Here is a 22,156-nt window from a genome sequence, read left to right as displayed (position 1 = left end):
CTCTAATATTGTTGATTAGAGATTTTAGTAACGAGTCATGTAAATAAACGTGGTGTACAGAAAGTCATTGACCTTTTAATTTTCAAAGTAACTTTAAAAAGAAAAAATTGACAATCTCAGTATATAAAATTCTTTGTATTCTTCTTAATACAAAACAAAATTATCAGGATACTGAATTTCAAATATAAGATGATTAATAAAAAGTGTTTCTTCTTAACGAGTCATATGCCATAGTACAATACTAAATTATCGGACTACAGAATTTCAAATATAAGATGATTAATAAAAAGTGCTTCTTCTTAATGAGTCATATGCGATGGTACAAAACTAAATATCGGGCTACTGAATTTCAAATATAAGATGATTAATAATAATAAAAAGAACATGATTTTGCAATTCAATCCTCATGTTTCTGTTGTTTTAATTTTAATTAAACTGAAGGTGTTAAGTAAAGAATTTGTTCTTTCTTTTTATAATAGTCCAAGCATATCCAAAGAGAGTTAGAAAAATAGATATTGAAGTTAACACTTAGATTGTGAGTCCAAAAAAAAAAATTAATTAGAAGAGATTAGAAAGATTAATATGATTTACTTATTAATGACTGTAGAATATACAACTACTCTTCTTTTACCAGATTTTTCTTCACCATGTATAGATAGAAAATTTATAATTTTTCAAATTCTCACTATTTTTGGGTTATTTTTCTATCATTATCATTGTGTTACGTATTGAACTTGTTATAATTTTCTAAGGGGAAAATAAATAAATTAGATTTTATTTTATATTTAGGAGCAAGTCAAATTTTTGAAATATTATTTATATGACCTTTGAGAGTTCACCCGACAATATATTATCCAAATAAAGAATAGATAATTCAACTGGAAAAAGATTTCTCTGATTACGACTCAGAAGGAAAAAAATAGTACTAATAAAAAGAAACCGATTAGCAAAATTTTATAATTTAATAAGGTTTATACACAGAAAGAAAGTCTAAATGTTAAAACAACTTTTCTCTTCTTTGAGAACAAAAAAAAAAAAGAGATTAGGAAATTTATGTATTATTAATCTTCTGAAAGTATCAAAATAATCAGATATTTCCAGTTCTTTTGGAAATTTATACAAATGTTAATTATGTATGAAATAGTTATTCATTTATAAGTTATCCCACATTCTCTTCTACATAAAATGATGCATAGATTTCTCATAATTTATATGAATATTAATTATGTTGATTTTTGAATTGCTAACCAAAAATCGTATTAATTTTATGCATGAATAATTTATCTCTTAACCAGCTAAAAATATGGTATTACTTATCAAGATTATTTTATTTATGACTCCCTCCATTTATTAAAATAATTAAAATGACAAGATAAATTCTCTTTGCTAGCAAACAAACTAATTTCCTTAAACAAACTAAATACATATTTTAATCACAATAATATGTACTTTCTTATTTAATATACATTTCATCAATATTCAGTAATAAATACGCTTTAAATTATATGAATCTTAACCTATTTTTTTAAGGGATAAGGGTCTGAAAAATACCTTAACTTTGGCCGAAATTGTTGTTATGATACCAAACTTTATAGAGGACCTTTTACCCCCCTGAACTATTTAATAGTGTATTTTAAAGGTATATATGTGCCCACGTGGACAACATTACTATTTATAATTATGCATTGTGTTTTTATGTCCACGTGGACAAATATATATGTTTAAAATACAATATTAAATAGTCTGGAGGTAATAGGTCCTCATTAAAGTTTGGTATCGTAACAACAATTTCGGCCAAAGTTAGGATATTTTTCAGACCTTTATCCCTTTGTTTAACTAACATGATTTATGATGAGATAGTTGAAATCTCCTACCCTTAACAAATATGTATTTCCCTTTAATTATATATATTAACGTCAATTGAAATAGGTTTAAGGATACTAATTCCTCCGTTTCTTTGTTTATTCTGATTTTCTTTTAATTAGTCTGTTTAAAAAACATGCATCTTTCTTTCTTTATCGATTCCTTAATTTCGACTTTTTACGTCACATGTTTAAATCCACTAAATTCAGAACTCCTTTTCTTGATATGTCAAAGTGACAAGTAAAAATAAAAATCTATTTTAAAAATAAGTGACAAATAAAAGTGAATGGAGGGAGTAAAACAAATTAATGAAGTATAATTAAAGTAGATAATATATTTTAAGAATAATGCTGAATATGATGTATTAGTAATGCATGCATTAGTAATGCTTGCATTAGTTATGCTTGCATTATTTCTTATACATTGTTTGGTTTGATATATTGGAAATAACAAGCCTTGTATAAAGACTATTAAAAAAATATTTGTTTACAAAAATACCCCCACATTCTTTTACAAAAATAATAATAATTATTATTAATAATAATAATAATAATAAATTATTATTATTATTATTAGAGGGTAGTTTTGTCATTAGTTAATCTAATGCATGCATTAAAACCATTGCATTGCTAATACCTAGAAATTCATGGTATTAACAATACACACCTTAATACACAATAAAGTGTATAACTAATGCAAGCATTAGTTATACATAGGTTGGAAAAGAGTACCAAACAAGGTACTAGTAATACACAATGCTAATGCATGCGTTATTTTTCCTAATACACTCTACCAAACGACCCGTTAATGTGTCTATATGGTAAAAAATAATTGAGTGCCATCATACGGCGCTTGATAAATTTCATGAAGAATATGCAGCGCCACGTCATTTTCTCTCGTTAATCGAGTAATAGTATTTAATTATTATAGCTACTTGATTACTTCTTTTTGTCCTTTTTATTTACAGTATTTTTATTTATATATTTTACTTCTTTAGTATTTTTTTTCAACAGAAAAGAAATAATACTTGCCGAAGTTGAGCGGGATTCTACTATTATTAATTTATTATATACGGAATAAAATTAAAATAATAAATCAAATATTATTAATATCTTAATGAAAACAATTTAAATGACAAGACTAAATTCTCTTAGTAGCAAACAAACTTATTTCCTTAAGAAACTAAACACATAGCTAACCACAATATCAAGTACTCTATTTTTACTACATTTCATTGAATATTCATCAATGTTAAATATGCTTTATAGGTTAGATAAATCTTTACCATATTTGTTTATCAACATGATTTGTGGTGAGATAGTTGAAATTCCTTCATTTTTTTTCAAATTTCTTAGATTCGAGCGGTGTATGAAATAAATTTTGTTGGAATCGTCATCTCTAAAAAAGAATATTTTAATGCGTGAATTCAAATTTATTAGGCTTTAATGCGGGACCAAGTACCAAATGATTAAAAAATAAACTTCTTTCTAAATTAGGGACCTTAGTGCATTTATAAGTTTTTGCAAGGGGTTTTAGGTAGATTCACCAAATTACAATAAGGTGAGACTTTGGTCCAGAGTCGATATCGCCGGAGTTGGGCCCCACATCCCACTCGGTGCAAACGTGTAACCTCCATCGTTTATAATATTCTATACTCGATTTATATAATTTTGAATTAGTAATTAATCTATAATTTAATTTTTTTTAATGTAAATATTTAAATAATTTTTATAAGTATATTAAACCTACAAAAGGGAAAAGGATAAGAAAATAATGAGATTAATCCTAATTTTTTTAATTAGTTTTTATCATCACACAAATTTAGCATTCACTTTATATGAGTGAAATACATCATTTAACGATTTTTTATATGCTGAGAATTGAGATCCTCCTATTAATTCAGATAATAAAGCAGCGACTAATGAGACTATTTATACCTTTTATTGAGTAAGTAATACGAATTTTTCCTTTATATAGGATTATGTTCTCGGCATGCTGAAAATATATCATGTCTTGTTTAATCACGTTTCTCCAATTCATCCTTATTCTATTTTTACCTATCTCCAGACCTATTGCGACCATCTTTTCGCACCTCCTCACTGAGGTATTTGTGCTTCCCCTCTTCACATTCCCGCGTCATTTCAGCTTCGCTTTCCGTATCTTCTCCACCATAGAAGTCACTCTTACTTTGTCCCGTATATGTTCATTTCTAATTTTGTCTCTCCTTTTATAATCACACATCTATCTAAACATCCTCATTTATGTTACATTCGTCTTCGCAAGGCTATTCCTTTACGCCAACACTCAATCTTGTATAATATAGTCGATCTAACTACCCCACAATAGAACTTGACTTTTAACTCTCGATAATACATTCTTATTAAGAATTAATAAATAATTAAGGTACCAAAGAATGTTAATTAAACTCTCAAAAAAAAAAAAAACAGTGGGCGAACCTGTAATATCACCTAAATACCAAGCCCATAGTCTTAAATAGAGAAGAAGTTACCTCTTTCCACTCCTCTCTATAAATTCATGTCCCTGACGAATCCCACAATTTACATACACACACTACTCATAAATACATACAACTGTTCATTGTATCTCTCTTTCTTCTTCTCCAACTGATTTCAAATCTCAAATAAATCTTCCCCAAATTTAGAACGAACAAACAAACTTCAGGTATCATCAATCTTCTTTTATATATATACTTTTATTCTGTAAATCTGCATTCACGTTAGCAATTTATGTTTTTCAGTTGTTACGAGCTGTTTATGTTTATTGTTCAGTTCAATTTTGAATCTAGAAAGTTTGTTTTACGATCTATAATCCGTATTTGTTGATTAATTTGATTGTTTCTAGAGTTTTTTTGATTTTTAGTTTAATTTGATGATTGTGCTATTTCCTGTCTCTCCTAGCTTGGTAACGTCGGGGATGTTTGGTTATGGTGGAGGATCGTGGATGTGTGAGCTGAGGCTAACGGTGCAGTGAGTTATAGTGTGATGTTTTACGAGTTTGAAGTAGGATGCAGCAATGTCATGTTTATCTATTTAGGTGAGAGATAGATTATATAAATTTACTAGGAGATGTACTAGAAGCTGTGGTTGTGCTAACTTGCTATCGTCTAGACTTATTAAGATCTATGAATTATATTACTCAAACGATGTAGCAGATCATGTTCCATGTCGTATATACGAGTAGGTTGCTGCGTCTTGATGCATATCCATTTAGGATTCAGATTGTCACATATTATTTTGTGGGAACTTAAATAGTACGCGAATCTGATGGGTTAGAGGTTGGAGTTGAAGGAAAGAAAGTGATGGTGCAGGGGTTGATGGTTTTTGGAATATAGTTGGGGTGTTTGAGCTAATGTTAGTGAGCTAAACTGTGGCTTGCGACATTATATAATTCTCTATCTGGAGATATGCATTATGTAGTGTTACATTCCCTTGCACTCAAGGGTGTAGCCTAGTGGTCTATGAAGTGGGTAGAGAATCTTGAGGTCCTAGGTTCAAATTTTAGTGGAAACAAAAACTACTAGGTGATTTCTTCGCATTTGCCTAAGCTTTGGTGGGATGAGTTACGGGGTACTTGTATGGGTGGGTAACCGGTGGAATAGTCGAGGTGTGCACAAGCTAGCACATGAGGTTAGAATTGCCTAAAATCATGTAAGGAGACCGACGTTCCACATTCCACTCGATGTGGGAACGCAACAAGTTCCAAATTAGAATATCAACTATGGCATTCCATAATCTTTTCAAATATCCTTATATAAATTCCTAGCCAACCCACAATGATGACCGAGTTGGTTGAGCGAGTGATCTCCCAAATGAGGGTCTTAGGTTCGAACCCCCCTGCATGCTTTCTTGGTGAAACTCATTGCATGGGGCTTCCCTAGTGCAGTTTACCTCTCTTGTGTGATTGGTGAGCTAATTGGAGCAGGGCTGCGAGTTCCCTTGTCAAAAAAAAACTAGCTCCACCATTGCAAACTTGATCATTTTCCTATACACATTGTCTTACTTATGCATACTTAAATATCAAGGAATCATGAATGATGAACTTCAGTGTCTTGATATCCAACTGAGTCAGTCTGACAAGATACCATGGTAGGCCAATATGAGTGGATTCTTTTGCAGAATTAGCTTTCTCAGAGACATAAACTAATTCCTTTTTAATGCTTGGGCCATAACTTTTGAAGGTGTTTGCCTCGGCACCAAGATAAGCCAACAAGCCTAGATGTTTAATGTGTCTGCTAAACTTTTATCTCTTTGATTCTTAGCTTCCCTCTTGTACACATATAGCATGATTCAGACATAAATGTGTCAGAGAAGCATAATTGTCGTTGCAGCTTGTACTGTAGGTATCAAGAAAATATAATTTATAAATAACTAAATGAAGTTTTACATAGAGTAACACTGTTATGATGAGAAAGACGTGATATTCTTACTCGAAATGCATAGGCAACAGGCCAGGACACTGCTCAGGCTTGCCCACCATTTCAATCATGCTTTAAAATTGAAAAAAGAAAAAGAGAAAAATTTCTGATATTAGTATATTACTAACCATCTGGATTCCAATTTGTGATATTGGTATTTATCTTTTATAGAAGCTTGTAGTCCACACTGATTGTTGGTAACTTAAATGCAGAGCTTAAAACCAACAGATGGGTTCAAATGCAGTTGATGATTTGATAGAAGCGTCATCAGGAGTTCATTATTCTGGATTCCATATGGAGCAGCCACGTACTCCAGAAATTGAGCAACCAACAACCTCTATAGATGATAGTGTTCATAGGCAACCCTTCATCATTGGTATGTATTCACAGTGGTATCTCTCTTGCTGTCACCTGAGCATTGTTTTTTTATTAAGGGTCTTCAACATTGTCAATTCACTTTTGCAATTGCAAAGATTGAAAAAAAAAAAGACGTTTTTTTTCATCTCAATAACAACTCAATTGTTGTTCTCCTCCGCTATTCTTGGAATGTTTCTTTGTGATGTTCATTTTTGATGATTCCCAGAGCAAAGGATATGTTAGCTTAAGAAACTAACTATAGTTTTTCAAGCTTTCATCATGTGTACATCAAATGATAGTGTTCGCTTCAATATGAATGTTAAAATTTAAAAATATGGTAGAGCATTCATGAATGCATATAACGTCGGGATGGCAAGGGGCTGCAATCTTGAGCGGCGTTGAAATCTAGTCTGTTATTTTGCCTTCTTGTAAGTGATTTAGTTGGCTATCTGGTTTGGCTTAGAACTTTGTGGGAATCTTTCTTGGACAATGGATTCTGGCTGCTTTTTCACATGAAGTTAGCTCAAAATTGATTATGCTGAGTATGTGTAAAGAAAATTCTCAATATAGATTTTGCACTCAATCCTTCTTTTTGCGTACTGTTCAGAACATGTCAATGGAGTTGGTTCAATTGTTTTTGTATGCACATTCTTGGTCAATAGAGCAGTTTATGATTTTCCTTCTCAGGAAGTGTGTCAGGAATATGGGTGGTGATGAAAATTGATTATCTGGCTTTTCAGTTGAATCATAAAACTTCAAGCAATTTTTCAACTTAATCTTTTGATGAGCTAATTTCTTTTCCATCAGATTCAAGGCTGTAAATGCAATTGGTATTTCTTTTACTTGGTACACATTTTCTTAATCATGCTCATAAAATATGTCTCACCGGCAGGCGTTGCTGGAGGTGCTGCATCTGGCAAGACAACAGTTTGTGATTTAATTATTGAGCAGCTTCGTGATCAGCGAGTTGTACTAGTTAACCAGGTGGGTTTCTTCGGACCGGAAAAAAGTCTTTTCTTTATTTTGATGAACAAGTTTAAGCTTACAGCTAAATCATACTTAGTATGAACAGATAGTATCATGATCTTCTCCATACAGCTTTTTTAGCTGCCTTCATTCTCTTATCTCTTCCTATTGAATCTATAACTATTTACAATGTGTTTATAGCTCCTCTTTCTTGTTTCTTCTTGATAAGATGATTGGTTAGCTAGGGTCTTCTATATCTCAATTTTCTCTAGGTGTTTTTTTCTGCATATTCCCCCCTCAATTTTTGATAATTTTAAACTAATAAACTAAACTTATATTTCATCTATCTTTAAAGATCAATAAGAACTTTTTGGTTGAATTACTACTTTTATTGGTCTTCATGTGAGATGTTCCCAACAGAAGTTGTGGGAAAAAATACGGCTTTAGAGGATTCAGAATGATATTTCTATTTAACAAGTCGTAAATGCTACATTTCTATATTTTTGTTTGCACAAATTCATTCTCTGATTTATCTAACCCGAGTTTGAATTTGCAGGATTCTTTTTATCATACTTTGACTCCTGAAGAACTAACAAAAGTTCATGAGTACAACTTTGACCATCCTGGTTAGTCTAGTCCATTTTATTTGAGTTAAATTCAGTCTCAATTGTTTATGGTTTAATTTCCCAGATAGAAAATGATACTTCGTATTACTTTTAGGAAAAAGCATCACTATAGTCTACATGTGTCATTTTTTTCTTCTCAAAATCATTCTTGCATTTGCCAATAAAAATATTTATGAATTGAAATTGGACTCTCTTGTACAGCTTCAAAGAAGTATGTTTATGTGTTCAAGACCTGTGGCTCGTAACTGTCCTCAATTTTATTGGAAATCCTTTTTAATTAACGATGATAATTTCTGGTGGTTGAGTTTTGATTTATAATGTTCATACATGTGTAAACTCTTTTAAATTGTTTAATATTTTTATGTCATTTGTTTGAATTATTAAATATCAGCTACATGTTATAAGATAATGTTTGCTGTAAGTTTCATGATTCTCTTTCTTATTGTTCAGATGCATTTGACACAGAAAAATTGTTGTGTGTGGTGGAGGAATTGAAGCAGGGGCAAGCAGTGGATATTCCAAAATATGATTATAAGAGTTACAAAAATGACGTATTCCCTCTTCGAAGGGTAAATCTTCATAGCATGATTTTATTTTGTTTCATTTTATTGCATACGTCATCCAACTTTCTAAAGAATACTTCAGTTTCTGTTTATCTTAGTCAACATTTAAACTCCCTCATCTTTTTGCACAATTTCTTTCTTCCAATTTAATACCTTATCTAAAAATATTTAAAAGGAAGAAAGAGGGATTGGATTCCAATGACACAGAAAACACATACGTCTCTAGACAGACAGCTGGATATATAGGTGGAGACACACGCAATTGCCTGCATTTCGAATTGTAGCTGTCTTTTTTTCAGAATTCTCCATTAGTGCCAATTCACCTTCTTTATTTTACTTGGTAGGTCAATCCTTCAGATGTTATAATCTTGGAAGGCATACTCATCTTTCACGATCCACGTGTCCGAGATCTGATGAATATGAAGATATTTGTTGATACAGGTTCTTTCATCTCCTTTCTTTTGATGTTCCTTTATTATTGTTGTGGCATGAGTTGTTCCTTCTCATTGACATGTGACCATGATGTACAAGAGAAAAGATCAGAATAGTGTTCTAGTAGTCATCTCATATAGTATTCTTTTACTTGAATATTTTTCCTTCTAAGGTTTCTCCTCTATCGTCGAAAAGATTCGATTTTCCCTCTAATAAATTAAAACCAAATATTAAAGAATAATATGGAGCTCGTCCTTTTTTTGGTCTTAAAAAGAAATATGATTTCTGAAAAAAGAACTTCCCAGAGATTAGAACACATTAGAACACTGCTATACTGCATGAATATCCATCCCATGTAAGAGTGGTGCAAGGGCTTCATCAAAACAGATAATCTTGAAAGACTGAACCAAAAATTCACTCCAACTCATATTAGTGAGTGCTTCCACTCAAGCTTCTGAAATATTTTTGTTTTTGTTGTATTTGTTTTAAAATATCTGTTCCTTAAAACTGTTGATTTCAGCTATCGTAAAAATAGATGATGTTCTGCTTTAGTCCTTGACACACGAGCATGTTGTATCCTTCCATGTCTACTGGACAGTGCTTTATGTTGGGTCTTCTACTTGTGTGGTTTCATCAGCTTAAATTTTCAGTGCAGATGCCGATGTACGTCTCGCGAGGAGAATAAGACGTGACACAGCTGAAAAGGGAAGAGATATTAGTGTGGTGCTTGATCAGGTTAGGAAAACTTTCAGGCTTATTTGAAAAGTGGGAATCTTTCACTCAAATTTGACAGATATTTGATAAAAGCATTTCTTGAGTTTCTTACTCTTCCAACATATTGCATTTTGTTTTGTCAAAAAAAAAAAAAATTTAAAATTTTGTCAAAAAACATATTGCATTTTGTTTTTGACGAAGATCAGTGACTTGATGACTACGAACCTGTTGGAAATTTGGTCTTATAAGCCAAAAGTCATAAGTTAGGATTTCTAACTTCTGACTTTTGGCTTATTTTTTGTTCTTTTAGCTTAAAAACAAGTGCTTAAAAGGCACTTCTTTTATTTTTACCCTAACTGCTTAAAGGCTATTATTTTAGCTTTAAAGCACCTTAATAAGCCAATCCAAACAGGCTCTAAGTTTCTTTTTTCCTGTTTCCTTTCTCAGTTCATGTCTGTGAAACTTCCATTACGAGTTTCTAAAATTGCCTTTTTGCTAATAAGCTCAATAAAAACCATTTTTTCTTTAACTGATGATTCAACTTCCATCTCAACTTAATTGCCTTCTCAAAACTGGCTGTTCAAACTTCATCAAGTTTCTAATTGCATTTTTGAAGTTGATTGTCATATGAAATTTAGCATGATTGTTATGCCTAAGTGTTTGGTTTTCACTAATAATGTGTTTTAATCTTTGATGCAGTACTCTAAGTTTGTGAAAGCTGCTTTTGATGACTTCATTCTTCCTACAAAGAAGTATGCTGACGTTATCATTCCCCGAGGTGGAGACAATCATGTTGCTATTGATTTGATTGTGCAACATATTCGGACAAAACTTGGTCAACATGATCTTTGTAAAATATATCCTAACTTATATGTCATTCAATCAACTTTCCAGGTACTATTTTTATCTTCGAAATTTAAGATATTACTTGTCCCTGTTTACCTGTTTTTCTGTTTTTCTTGAAATTGATTTGCTTTGTTCAAGATCCATTCCATGTGCTCCTAAAGATTGGTAATTTTTTCATTTAGATACGTGGCATGCATACACTTATACGGGATGGTCATACAACTAAACATGACTTTGTATTTTATGCTGATAGATTAATTCGATTGGTAAGTACATTGCTTTACTGGTTATCCTATTTTTCTCAACCAGTCAGTGAAAGTGAATCCTTTTTTAGCTTATCAACTAGATTCATCTTCACTTGAACCAGGTTGTTGAACATGGTTTAGGACATCTGCCATTTACGGAAAAGCAGGTGTTGACTCCAACTGGTAAGCTGCAACTGTAATTGGTTAAAATCATGCCCTTGTATTTAGAAATCTTATTCAGATCGTCTTCCATTACTACATTTTATATAGTAAGGTTATTGACATTAGGTCCAAAGATCAGGCTTAATGGTGATCTTCTTAGGACAGGTGAGAGTGTGGATACAATTATGATACTTGGCCATGGTTTCTGAAGTCACGACTGATACCAAGAAAAAATGGCTGAATTGTAACTGGAAAAAGCTTAGGCATTATAACGCATCAGTGCATTACGACTAATGTTACTTTATTGGTCAAAATATGACACTGGTTACTGTATTATTGGGATATCACAAGATAGTATTGCTTACAGTATTAACTTTAAACTTCCCTTAGGGTTATTGTTGAAGACACTACTTTCCCGCAAAGATATTTTCTTCTACAGTTTGAATTAGTAGAGTTGTTGAATTGTATATGTAAGGCATCATAAACATTACTGATCCTATAGCAGTTAGAAAAAATGAAGTACTTCATTTTGGTCAATTTCAATACTTGAATCATGATTTTAGCATTTTATTCTAAAGTTATATTGTCTGGGATTCTAGGTGTGGGTTTTATGCAACTTTTGTTTCTTCGTGGACTTTAATCTTTTTCTATATACCCAGGTGAGTGGGAACTGCTTCAACGAGCAGAAATAAATTCTTAATGAGATATATTTCTTGTGGGTGCAGGATCTGTTTACAGTGGTGTTGATTTTTGTAAGAGGTTATGTGGTGTTTCAGTAATTAGAAGGTGAGTTTGTCATTGGCATTTCCCTTGCTTTACTTGTATGGTAGTGATAATTGCTTTAGAGCATTTAAGGACTTTCTGATCTTTGTAATGGTGTCGTATGCGTGTATATATGTTGGTGCATGTAGTTTGGTAACCTTCATTACCATTTACTGATTGATTGTATGGTTGTCCATGTCCTTAAGGCCTATGTTGTTCACTTATTCTATTGGTATATTATGTCCCAAACTTGGCTCGTTTAGTAGATCGAATGCAATGGTCTGTGCATGTGTGAGGCTCTGATATATATGTTTAAAGCTTTCACATGGAGCATCATGTTAGTGATTAAAACTGAAGATAACAAATGACAGTCTCTTATCTCAGAAGCATATTCATCATGGAGAAACTTCATTTGCATTTTTCAGGATAAATACTTGTTACATGGCAGGACACTCGCTTAATAATCATCCGATGTTTTAAGTAGAGAATCCAATTAACAAGTGTTTGTTTGTGTCTTCTCCGCCTTCACCAAAGTGATCGAATTGCTGTATTTTGTTTGTTAACCATAAAAATTTCTAATTATGCACAGTGGAGAGAGAGCATCATGTTAGTGATTAAAACTGAAGATAACAAATGACAGTCTCTTATCTCAGAAGCATATTCATCATGGAGAAACTTCATTTGCATTTTTTAGGATAAATACTTGTTACATGGCAGGACACTCGCTTAATAATCATCCGATGTTCTAAGTAGAGAATCCAATTAACAAGTGTTTGTTTGTGTCTTCTCCGCCTTCACCAAAGTGATCGAATTGCTGTATTTTGTTTGTTAACCAATAAAAATTTCTAATTATGCACAGTGGAGAGAGCATGGAGAATGCCTTGCGAGCATGTTGTAAAGGTATCAAGATTGGCAAGATCCTGATCCATCGAGAGGGTGACAACGGTCAGCAGGTCAGCAATCTGCAGGGTCCTCCTGAGTCATTATATTGCCTTTTGCGCTCCTTATGTTAAATTTAAAGCATTTTGTTAAATGATGCAGCTGATCTATGAGAAACTACCACTAGATATTGCAGAGAGACATGTCCTGCTGTTGGATCCCATCCTCGGAACAGGTTAGTTTTTAAGAGTGCTCTGGATATCAGATAACTGACCACGCGCTTCATCCACACTAGGCGTGGATGAACTACATCATCAAGATTTTACGATAATTCTTATCAAAAGTTTACGTGAGCAAAGCTTGTTATATGTCTATACACAGGGAATTCAGCTGTTCAAGCTATTTCATTACTGCTGAAGAAGGGTGTCCCAGAGTCCAACATTTTATTCCTCAATCTCATTTCTGTAAGTTCACTGAATTATCCAGTACAGGCATTGCATTCCTTCCAACTTTCTGCAACTACTACTTGTGGTGTTCAATTTGCAACGGAGTTCTTGAATAATAACTGTTTTTCTTTAAAACTAGGCACCTCAAGGAGTACATGTGGTGTGCAAGCGGTTTCCAAGAATAAAGATTGTGACATCTGAGATAGAAATTGGTCTGAATGACGATTTTCGTGTTATTCCTGGGATGGGTGAATTTGGTGATCGATATTTTGGCACAGACGATGACTAAACGAAGAGTTGTGGCCCCTCCATACCCCGCAATCACATAATGGGAGATGTAACGTTCAATTCCAATTCAAATTTTTTTAACGATCTTTTAAAAGAAAAGAGTAAGATGAGCATGATGAAAACACTTGTGTAACGGATAAATGGACATTTTGAAGCATTTTTGAGTATACAAGCCTTATAAACGTGATTTCTTTTTTCACTCTACACTATCAAGTCCTTTAAACTATGCATATATGTTATTAGAAAATGAGAGTATACTACTTAAGGTTGTGGCAGAGTGGTAGTATTCCTCCACCTTTAATCAAAGGTCTCGTATCTCAGGTACGAGTCCAGAAATAGGAGCACTTTCCGTGGAACTTCTTTGCTCGAATCCAGAGTGTATACAAGTTCCATTATATTGACTGCTCCGATCATAGTTCCTTGTGTAACAAAACGAACTATGGAACAACTTGTTACATTTGAGATGTATATTTGGTTGAAGCCTTGTGTACGGAAATCGTATCGTTTTATTTCAATGTGGGACTTTTCTATATGAATTCAGAGTCTAAACTTCTTACATTTGAGAGAGCCATCCACAGATTAAGATGATTGTTTTTTGGGTTCTATATCATAAATGTGAGAAAAGAAACAAAATATTAGAGATGAGGCATCAACTCCTCACAATATTTTTTGCCTCACACAAATAGAAAGGAGACGTTTGGCAGTATTTTATGTAGTTCACTCATTTTTAGTTAGAGAGGACGATAATCTTTGTTGGGCTAATCTATTGACACGTGTCAAGAATTGGATCATCATATTAGGAATATCCCTTCCAAGTCATTTACTATATAGATTGGGTTTCTAGCTTTTTGGGTTCTCGTCCTTTTTCAGTTGGCTGCTTCCTTAGCTTTATCCAAAGCATTATCCTTTTAGCACAACCATGTCTGCCTTTGTGGGAAAATATGCTGGTAAACTTCTCTTCACGTTATTCAAGATTTAAACTTTATGGATTTCTATAATCAATATAATATTTACTGAGTTCACGATCAAATATTTATTCATATTTAGTGAATTTTTACTTTTGATATATAGAGTTTAGTTAAATATTATTGAATTTACGTGAATTCATATATTATTTGTGGTTTTTCTAAATCCTATATAAAAAAAGAGTTGGTCTTGGCAAATAAGTACGCACATATTTTGCTAGCCAGCATGCAAGGCAGTAACGGTTCTTTAAGGTACGTGAGAATGTGTATTTTACATAGTACGTGGTACATATGTTGTCATGCATATATAGCCAACTTATATATGTAAAGTATATATTTTGATTTCAATTTTTACACTGTCAATTGTAGCATATATACTAGGATGTAATAGCCTTATTTTTTTTTTAGGGTAACTAACAAATTTAATTGCGTTTACTTGTAATCATCTTTTAAGTAGACAGATAATATATATGTATATATACAATAACAACATACGTGGGGTAGATGGTAGGATGTACCCATACCTTATCCTATCGGCCTTACTTTTGCAAGAACAATATGACAGTAAAATAACAAGATATACAAAACAATGAGACAACAAGTAGTAATATGCATGCAGTGAAGAATAAGAGATTACTCTCGCACATAAAATACGACAACACTTGGCTACTACCTATATAGGTCATAAGCTAAAGTTATGTTATGTGCTAGTTTATTATATTCATATATACCTTCCTATCGGTAGAATTTGAACTCTAATTATCATGATATATATTAATGCAGAGGAACTTATCAAGAATGCCAAGTACATAGCAACACCAGGGAAAGGTATTTTGGCAGCAGATGAAAGTACTGGCACTATTGGAAAACGTTTATCAAGCATTAATGTTGAAAACATTGAAGCAAATCGTCAAGCACTTCGTGAACTCCTTTTCACTTCACCAAATGCTCTTCCTTACCTCTCTGGTGTTATTCTCTTTGAAGAAACACTTTACCAAAATACTTCTGATGGAAAGCCATTTGTGGAACTTCTTCAAGAGAACAATGTTGTTCCTGGGATTAAGGTGGACAAGGGCACAGTGGAATTGGCCGGGACCAATGGCGAGACGACAACTCAAGGGCTCGACTCGTTGGGTGCACGTTGTGCACAGTACTACAAAGCAGGTGTGTATGTTGATCTAATTTGTGTGATCATGTGCACTTATTTTGTTATGCTATGTTTCAACACGCTCTCTCACGTGCATGTGAAAGGGATCTTTACAGAAATAGCTACAATAATTTACTGTTTACTTTTCCTAGTCGATATGTTATGTTTCTGGAGGCTAGCTACTTAGACTATTAGGGTTCGTTTGATTGCAGACGATCTTATTTAAAATCCTATGCTGTTAGAGGGAACAGAAGTTTAATTATTTAACTACATTATGTCTGGACAAGGTGCTCGTTTTGCCAAGTGGAGAGCTGTGTTGAAAATTGGGGCTACTGAGCCTTCAGAATTGTCCATTCAGCAAAATGCTCAGGGGCTAGCTCGTTATGCGATAATTTGCCAAGAAAATGGACTAGTGCCAATTGTGGAGCCAGAAATTCTGACTGATGGAAATCATGATATCAAGAAATGTGCAGCTGCTACTGAAACTGTTCTTGCTGCTGTTTATAAGGCACTCAATGACCAGCATGTTCTTCTTGAAGGAACACTTTTGAAGCCCAACATGGTCACCCCTGGCTCTGATAGCCCAAAGGTAAGTAATTTAAGTTATACACACGGAGAGCGTAAAAGATTTTTATATTGTTAATGTATTTTTAACCTGTTGTAGCCTATGGTGCTCGGATTCTTCAGTACCATCAACCATGCACTACTTCTAGAGGATGGTGATTTGCACCCGACAACATTTTTGAAGAGTCTGAGCAACATAAGTTGTAGCAAGTTTGCATTAGTGCAAGTCTTTTTTGCAAAAGAAATGTAGATAGTTTAATCAAATTGGACTGATTAAAATATAACTCGTCTAATCCATTCAAGTTTGAACTAGTTGGAATGTGTATATTCATATGTAGGTTAATATGAGTATAGTTCAAATTATCACATCTAGAAGTCAGGACCAATTTGAGGGGCCTATATATGGAGTTGATTGGATTATCCATTAGAAAACTCATCAAAAAGTACGAAAAAAGGAGATAATTTTATATGAGTTTGGTTCATTGTCATGATAAATAAAAGAAAATGTTTTCGTAAGTTTGATTTAATAAAAAAAGAGCAGCCCGATGCACAAAGCATCCCATGTTCACACAGAATCCGAGGAAGGGCCGCACCTCAAGGAAGTGTAATGTGTACCTCATTGTTTAATTCAACTTAACATGCTCATCTTGATCTTAGAGAAAATTTTGGACGACTTGATATATTCCAACCCACACATCTGACACCCGTCCTCGTTCGTTATCTTAGGTTGCAGCAGAAGTAATAGCAGAGTACACGGTCACAGCCCTGCGCCGGACCGTGCCACCAGCAGTGCCAGGGATAGTGTTCTTATCAGGAGGACAGAGTGAGGAAGAGGCAACAGTGAACTTAAATGCAATGAACAAATTGGATGTGCTTAAGCCATGGACACTGTCATTTTCATTTGGTAGAGCTCTTCAGCAAAGTACTCTCAAGACTTGGGGTGGAAAAAAAGAAAATGTTGGCACAGCTCAAGAGGCATTTTTGACAAGGTGCAAGGCTAATTCAGATGCAACGCTTGGAAAGTATACTGGTGGAAGTGGAAGTGGTGCTGCTTCTGAGAGTCTGTTTGTTAAAGGTTACAAATATTAGGAGAAGGCAAAACTTGGAGTTGATGATAACAGGTTATATACTATTGGCTTTTGTGTTGCTTTTAATAACTTCTATATATGTTAAAAATTGAATCTTTTTAATTTCAGACATCTTTCCACAAGTAACTCTTGCAAATTGTTGTTCAACGTTTATATTCACTTAACCAAGAAAATAAAGAAAAAAACTATATATAAAAAAATGTTGGGTTTTAAAAGGTGTGAATGGAAAATAAAGAGTCGCGACTTTTATGAAGAGTTGCGCTTTGATGAAAAGTTGCGACATTTATGAAGAGTTGTGACTTTTATGAAAAGTTGCGACTTTTATAAAAAATTGTGAATTTTATGAAAATTTGTGACTTTTATGAAAGATTGTGACCTTTTCGAAAGATTGTGACTTTTTCAATGGTTTGTGACCTTTCCGGTAAGACACAGTAAGAACCTTTTCACACTACCCTTTGTTTTCTATAAATTGAGGGATTTCCTATCATTTTAAGAACCAATTTTCTGGACTTCTTCTACTACTACTAAATCTAGTATTTTAAGTGTACTTTACTGTCGTTGAGTGGTTCGCTGACACCGTGGTTTTAGGTACCGATACACCGGTGAGTAAGATCGTTCTATTCTAGGAGGATATATTCCATTAACCTTGGGTACCTGAGGGGAATAATTTCCTTAAGGGGACACTGTGCATTCAGTGGGCTCGATTTTCTTCTTTAAGAAAAATATTTTGTATATTGTTTCTAATTTGTTTCTGGTTCTATTTTCTCTATTGATTTTAATTTTCTAGTTTTGAAAATGCTCTTTAAACTTTGTTGTTACTTACTAAGTTCTTCAAAGTTTTGTTCCAAGTATCTTAGAAATACAACATGAACAACAATCTTAAGGAAATTATTATACTTGGTATTTCTTGTGTTCTACTGATTAAGGGAAACGAATCATGGAAGTAGAAGATTAATGCACTACTTCTCCAGAATTCGGTGTCTTGTTTAGCAAGGTCTAAGTGAGAATGTACCAGAAAGTTTGGTGGTATTCCAGTTAAATATTACACCAGGTAACCTTCTTATTATTTATCTAAGGAGGAAAATAGTTTCTAAAGGTTAACAATTTTGATATTTATCATGTGTGTCTTTGAAAAAAGTTCTGCAAATCATATGTTTTTTGAATGAATTTTCCTTGGCAAATAATGTTGCCTTTAAAATTCACTAGTTTGCAGAATGAGATATGCATATTTTTGTTTGATAAAATAGTATGTCAAAATGTTATAGTTGGAAGACTATTTGAAAAGAAAAACATTTCTATTTGATAATCTAAGAATATATTTTATTCTGTTTGGAGGAAAAAAAACTTTTGTAGTTTTGTACTCCTTGTGAATTTGATTGTTGTAGACTAAAATCTTTTATAGTTTTCTACTCTTAATAAATTGGACTATGCAATTGGTTTGAAGAATATGAAAACTTCACCTAACAAGTCAGTGTTGTACTTTTGGTTTTCTGCAAACTTCATTGTTACATTAAAAACAAATTGTACACAATTTTTTGTCCTTATTGTTAGTATTCTAAATACTAAGTGGTATGTCTAACTGTGATCGAAAAAAAAAGACCAATGACTTAAAAGTGTGTGATTTTGTGTCTGGAATAGGTGCTTCTAGGAATGAACTTTGACACTATGAAAAGATTGTCAAAGAGAATTGAAGCACTATAATTCTTTCGTAGAATAGTATGTTCAAAAGAGGTTTCATGTTGTCAATGACATTTCGACAGTCGAAAAAAGCATATGTGGAAAAACTATTTTCAAATACTTGAAAAATATTTTTGAGATTATGTTTAAAATGTGGGGGGTTCTTTGCTTATGACAAAGATAAAATTAGACTTAGTGTCTAGTTTAATTTTGGAGCAAAAGATATGAAATTCAATGATACTTTTGTATTATGTTAGACCCACAAAATTCTTAGAGTATATTTGGTATTGTGGTTGTTGAGTTTCTTTACTACTAGTATATGATGTGACTAGTATGAAACTACCAAATTATATATATACTTGTTCAAAATAATTGTGTTCTTTTATGAAAAAGTGTCACTTAAAAATATTGTGATTTTTCATGAAAAAATATGTCTATTATAATAAAAGTATTTGCATAGACATGAATATTGGTGAATAGTCATTTGTTATGTTTTGTAAAAGAAACATTTGGACTATATTGCCTTTATTGGACCAAATGAAACTTTGTTCATGGACAGTTCTATAACAATCAAATTGAAAGTTATGGAAAGATCCTTCTGAAAAGGACATTTGACAAGGTGATGACTCTAAACAATGTTTATATCACACAAAATTGTAAAATAATAGGATTATTATTGAAAAGAAACTCTATGTAAATGGCAAAAAATCAATGTGAAACAGAACAGAGACATCCTAATTCTCTCTCATATCATCAGTAAGAAACTCTATGTAAATGGCAAAATATCAATGTGAAACTAAAGAGAGACATCCTACTTCTCTCATATCATCAGTAAGAAATTCTATGTAAATGGCAAAAAATCAATGTGAAACAGAACAGAGACATCCTACTTCTCTCATATCATCATATAATTCATGATTCAGAGGGCTTATCTATTGAACCATGTCCAGAGCTTTCTGGTTGTCTCGATTCAGAGGATTTTTCAGTTGAACCATGATCATCAGATCTTTTTGCTTGACTCGATTCAGAGGGTTTTTCAGTTGAACCATGATCAAATCTTTTTGTTTGTCTCTTGAGATAGTCGCTCCAAGTAGTATCTTTCTTGAATAAATTGGTTGATCTTCAAATGTTGGTATTCTAATTCAATTCTTGGCTTTTCTCCTCATTAACCTTCTTTATGTCTTTGACTTCTTCTTGAAGCCTTGCAAACTTTTCTTCGATTTCTTTTTCATGACTTGTTCTGTATGCCTGTACACACAGAGAACTGCAATACAAGAAATATGGTGATGATTAATAAATGAACATTCAGGTTAAAAAACTTATTATGAAATATGGTGCTTACTGTCACAGACTTAGAGTTCTCGTTAATGTTTCGTGCGGCACTTGACAACTTACTCACGAATCTTTCACGATCTTGTAAGCTCAAGTAATCCCTTTGAAGCTAGATCGCTAAGAGAATACAAAGAAAGACTTAGAAAATTTTGGAAGAAGGCTTTTGTATTGCTTGGAGAATGCTTTACAACTTGGTTGATAGCTTGCTTCAAGTTTGGATGCCTTACAAATGAGGGGACCTTCTATTTATACTATCTCCTAAGGGCCTAAGTATAAATAATACTTACTTTACAAGTCCCTACTAATTTACAATTTAGTCTATGTTCTAGAATTCTCTACTAATTCTAGGAAATTCTAAAGCTTCTAAGTTATTCTAGAATTCTCTACTAATTCTAGGAAATTCTCTAGGGAGTTGTAGAGTGTTCTACTTAACCTCTCCACAACTCTAGATTCTTCCCCTTATTCCGGTGCCAAATCTGAACTGTGAAGTGGCGGGACGTGACATTACGCCACATGCATGCCAACCAATACGCAACTTTGCTGCCTATTCTTCAGCAGTACTACGTTTGTTCCCATTGAGAGGTAGAGTAACATTCACTTTGTTTTTGATGGTTGCAGAAGACGATTCCTGTAAAATGAGAAAAAATGAAAACAGTAAATAAGAACCAAGACAATTTGGAAGAACATCGATTCGTTACCGAATGAACTCAATAAAATTTACCACTTTGATGCTGGATTCGATCATAATCTCTGCTGGTGTGGAAGGAGATGGATGATTTGTTGTCTCCCCCTGATGTAAATGATCAATTCAGAAATTTTTGCTTTCAATATGTAAATTATAAATAAATTTTAATGAAAAAATATAAGATCTTTAAAATTGTTTTAAAAAACAATATATTAAGTATGCATATTAATAAAAATATATGTATATAATTCACCGGTTCGGTTCGGTTATTTCTTCGATTTTTTCGAATAAAACCATAACCAAATCAAATACTATCAGTTTTCAAAAATCTAAAACCAAACCAAATCTAACCCATATAAAATCGGTTTTATTTTATCGGTTTGGTTCGATTTCTCAGTTTGGATCGGTTTTTATCCAAATCGTGAACACCCCTAGGTGGAATGATGAAGCGAAACCAAAAATGTATCTCTATTTATAAAAGTCTTGGAGGATGATTTTCATGCAAGTTTTTCTATTTTAGGTGAATAACATGTTGGGCCCGTGCTGGCCTGTCTAGTATATATATATATACTAAACACAAGTGTCAGTGCTAGCACGGGCTATGATTTTAATATATTTTAAGTTATTAATTATTGTAAATTATAGTATTTTTACGTAATTTTTGAATAATATAGGTTACTTCCTTTGTCCCAATATATATAGCACAAATAGAATTTCAAGAGTTAATACGTTGTTAATAATTAAGATTTCTAGTACTTTGTACATAGTTTTCAAATTAAAATGAGGAAAAAAGAACAAATATACCACCGAACTATCAAAAATGGTATACGAATACCCTTCGTTATACTATTGAGAAACTAAAGCCCCTGCCATCCAAAAAGTGGAACATTTTTGTAGGGGTGTGCATCGGTCGGTTATATGTAGTATCGGTTCAATTTATCGATTTTCGGTTTTTAAATATGTCAACCCAATAACAAACCGATAAGATATTTTTTATCGGTTTTCGATTTATCGGATTTTGGTCATTATCGGTTTGGTTTTTGATTTACCCAATAAGAAAATGTCTTTAAAATATTTTATAACTTCTCACTTCTCTAAGTACGAAGGTTGTAAT

The 22,156-nt window shown here is 32.8% G+C and overlaps 2 protein-coding genes across 4 annotated transcripts; both read left to right on the top strand.

Moving 5' to 3' along the window:
• Positions 1–4,419: 4,419 nt before the first annotated feature.
• Positions 4,420–13,788, top strand: LOC125840858 (uridine kinase-like protein 3). Of its 3 annotated transcripts, none has more exons than XM_049519834.1 (15): positions 4,434–4,545; positions 6,511–6,674; positions 7,548–7,639; positions 8,178–8,247; positions 8,698–8,816; positions 9,155–9,251; positions 9,898–9,977; positions 10,656–10,850; positions 10,985–11,068; positions 11,170–11,230; positions 11,935–11,995; positions 12,831–12,924; positions 13,013–13,085; positions 13,232–13,314; positions 13,436–13,788. In XM_049519834.1, exons 2-15 carry the CDS (start codon positions 6,527–6,529, stop codon positions 13,583–13,585), a joined length of 1,407 nt encoding a protein of 468 aa, XP_049375791.1. In that variant the 5' UTR covers positions 4,434–4,545; positions 6,511–6,526; the 3' UTR covers positions 13,586–13,788. The 3 variants fall into 3 exon arrangements, with proteins under 3 accessions (XP_049375783.1, XP_049375791.1, XP_049375781.1); XM_049519824.1 differs by adding an exon at positions 4,782–4,917 and having other exon boundaries at positions 4,438–4,545; positions 13,232–13,788; XM_049519826.1 differs by having other exon boundaries at positions 4,420–4,545; positions 13,232–13,788.
• A 632-nt stretch (positions 13,789–14,420) lies between these two features.
• LOC125840455 (fructose-bisphosphate aldolase, cytoplasmic isozyme 1) lies at positions 14,421–17,495 on the top strand. Its single transcript, XM_049519453.1, has 4 exons — positions 14,421–14,531; positions 15,333–15,713; positions 15,984–16,285; positions 16,987–17,495. Exons 1-4 carry the CDS (start codon positions 14,504–14,506, stop codon positions 17,347–17,349), a joined length of 1,074 nt encoding a protein of 357 aa, XP_049375410.1. The 5' UTR covers positions 14,421–14,503; the 3' UTR covers positions 17,350–17,495.
• The last annotated feature ends 4,661 nt before the right edge of the window (positions 17,496–22,156 follow it).

This window comes from Solanum verrucosum, unplaced genomic scaffold (assembly GCF_900185275.1).
Source record: "Solanum verrucosum unplaced genomic scaffold, falcon-dt-bn FXZP01000277.1, whole genome shotgun sequence".
Classification (NCBI taxonomy): domain Eukaryota; kingdom Viridiplantae; phylum Streptophyta; class Magnoliopsida; order Solanales; family Solanaceae; genus Solanum; species Solanum verrucosum.
Note: the sequence above shows the minus strand (reverse complement) of the source record. Positions and strands in the feature narration are given on the sequence as shown.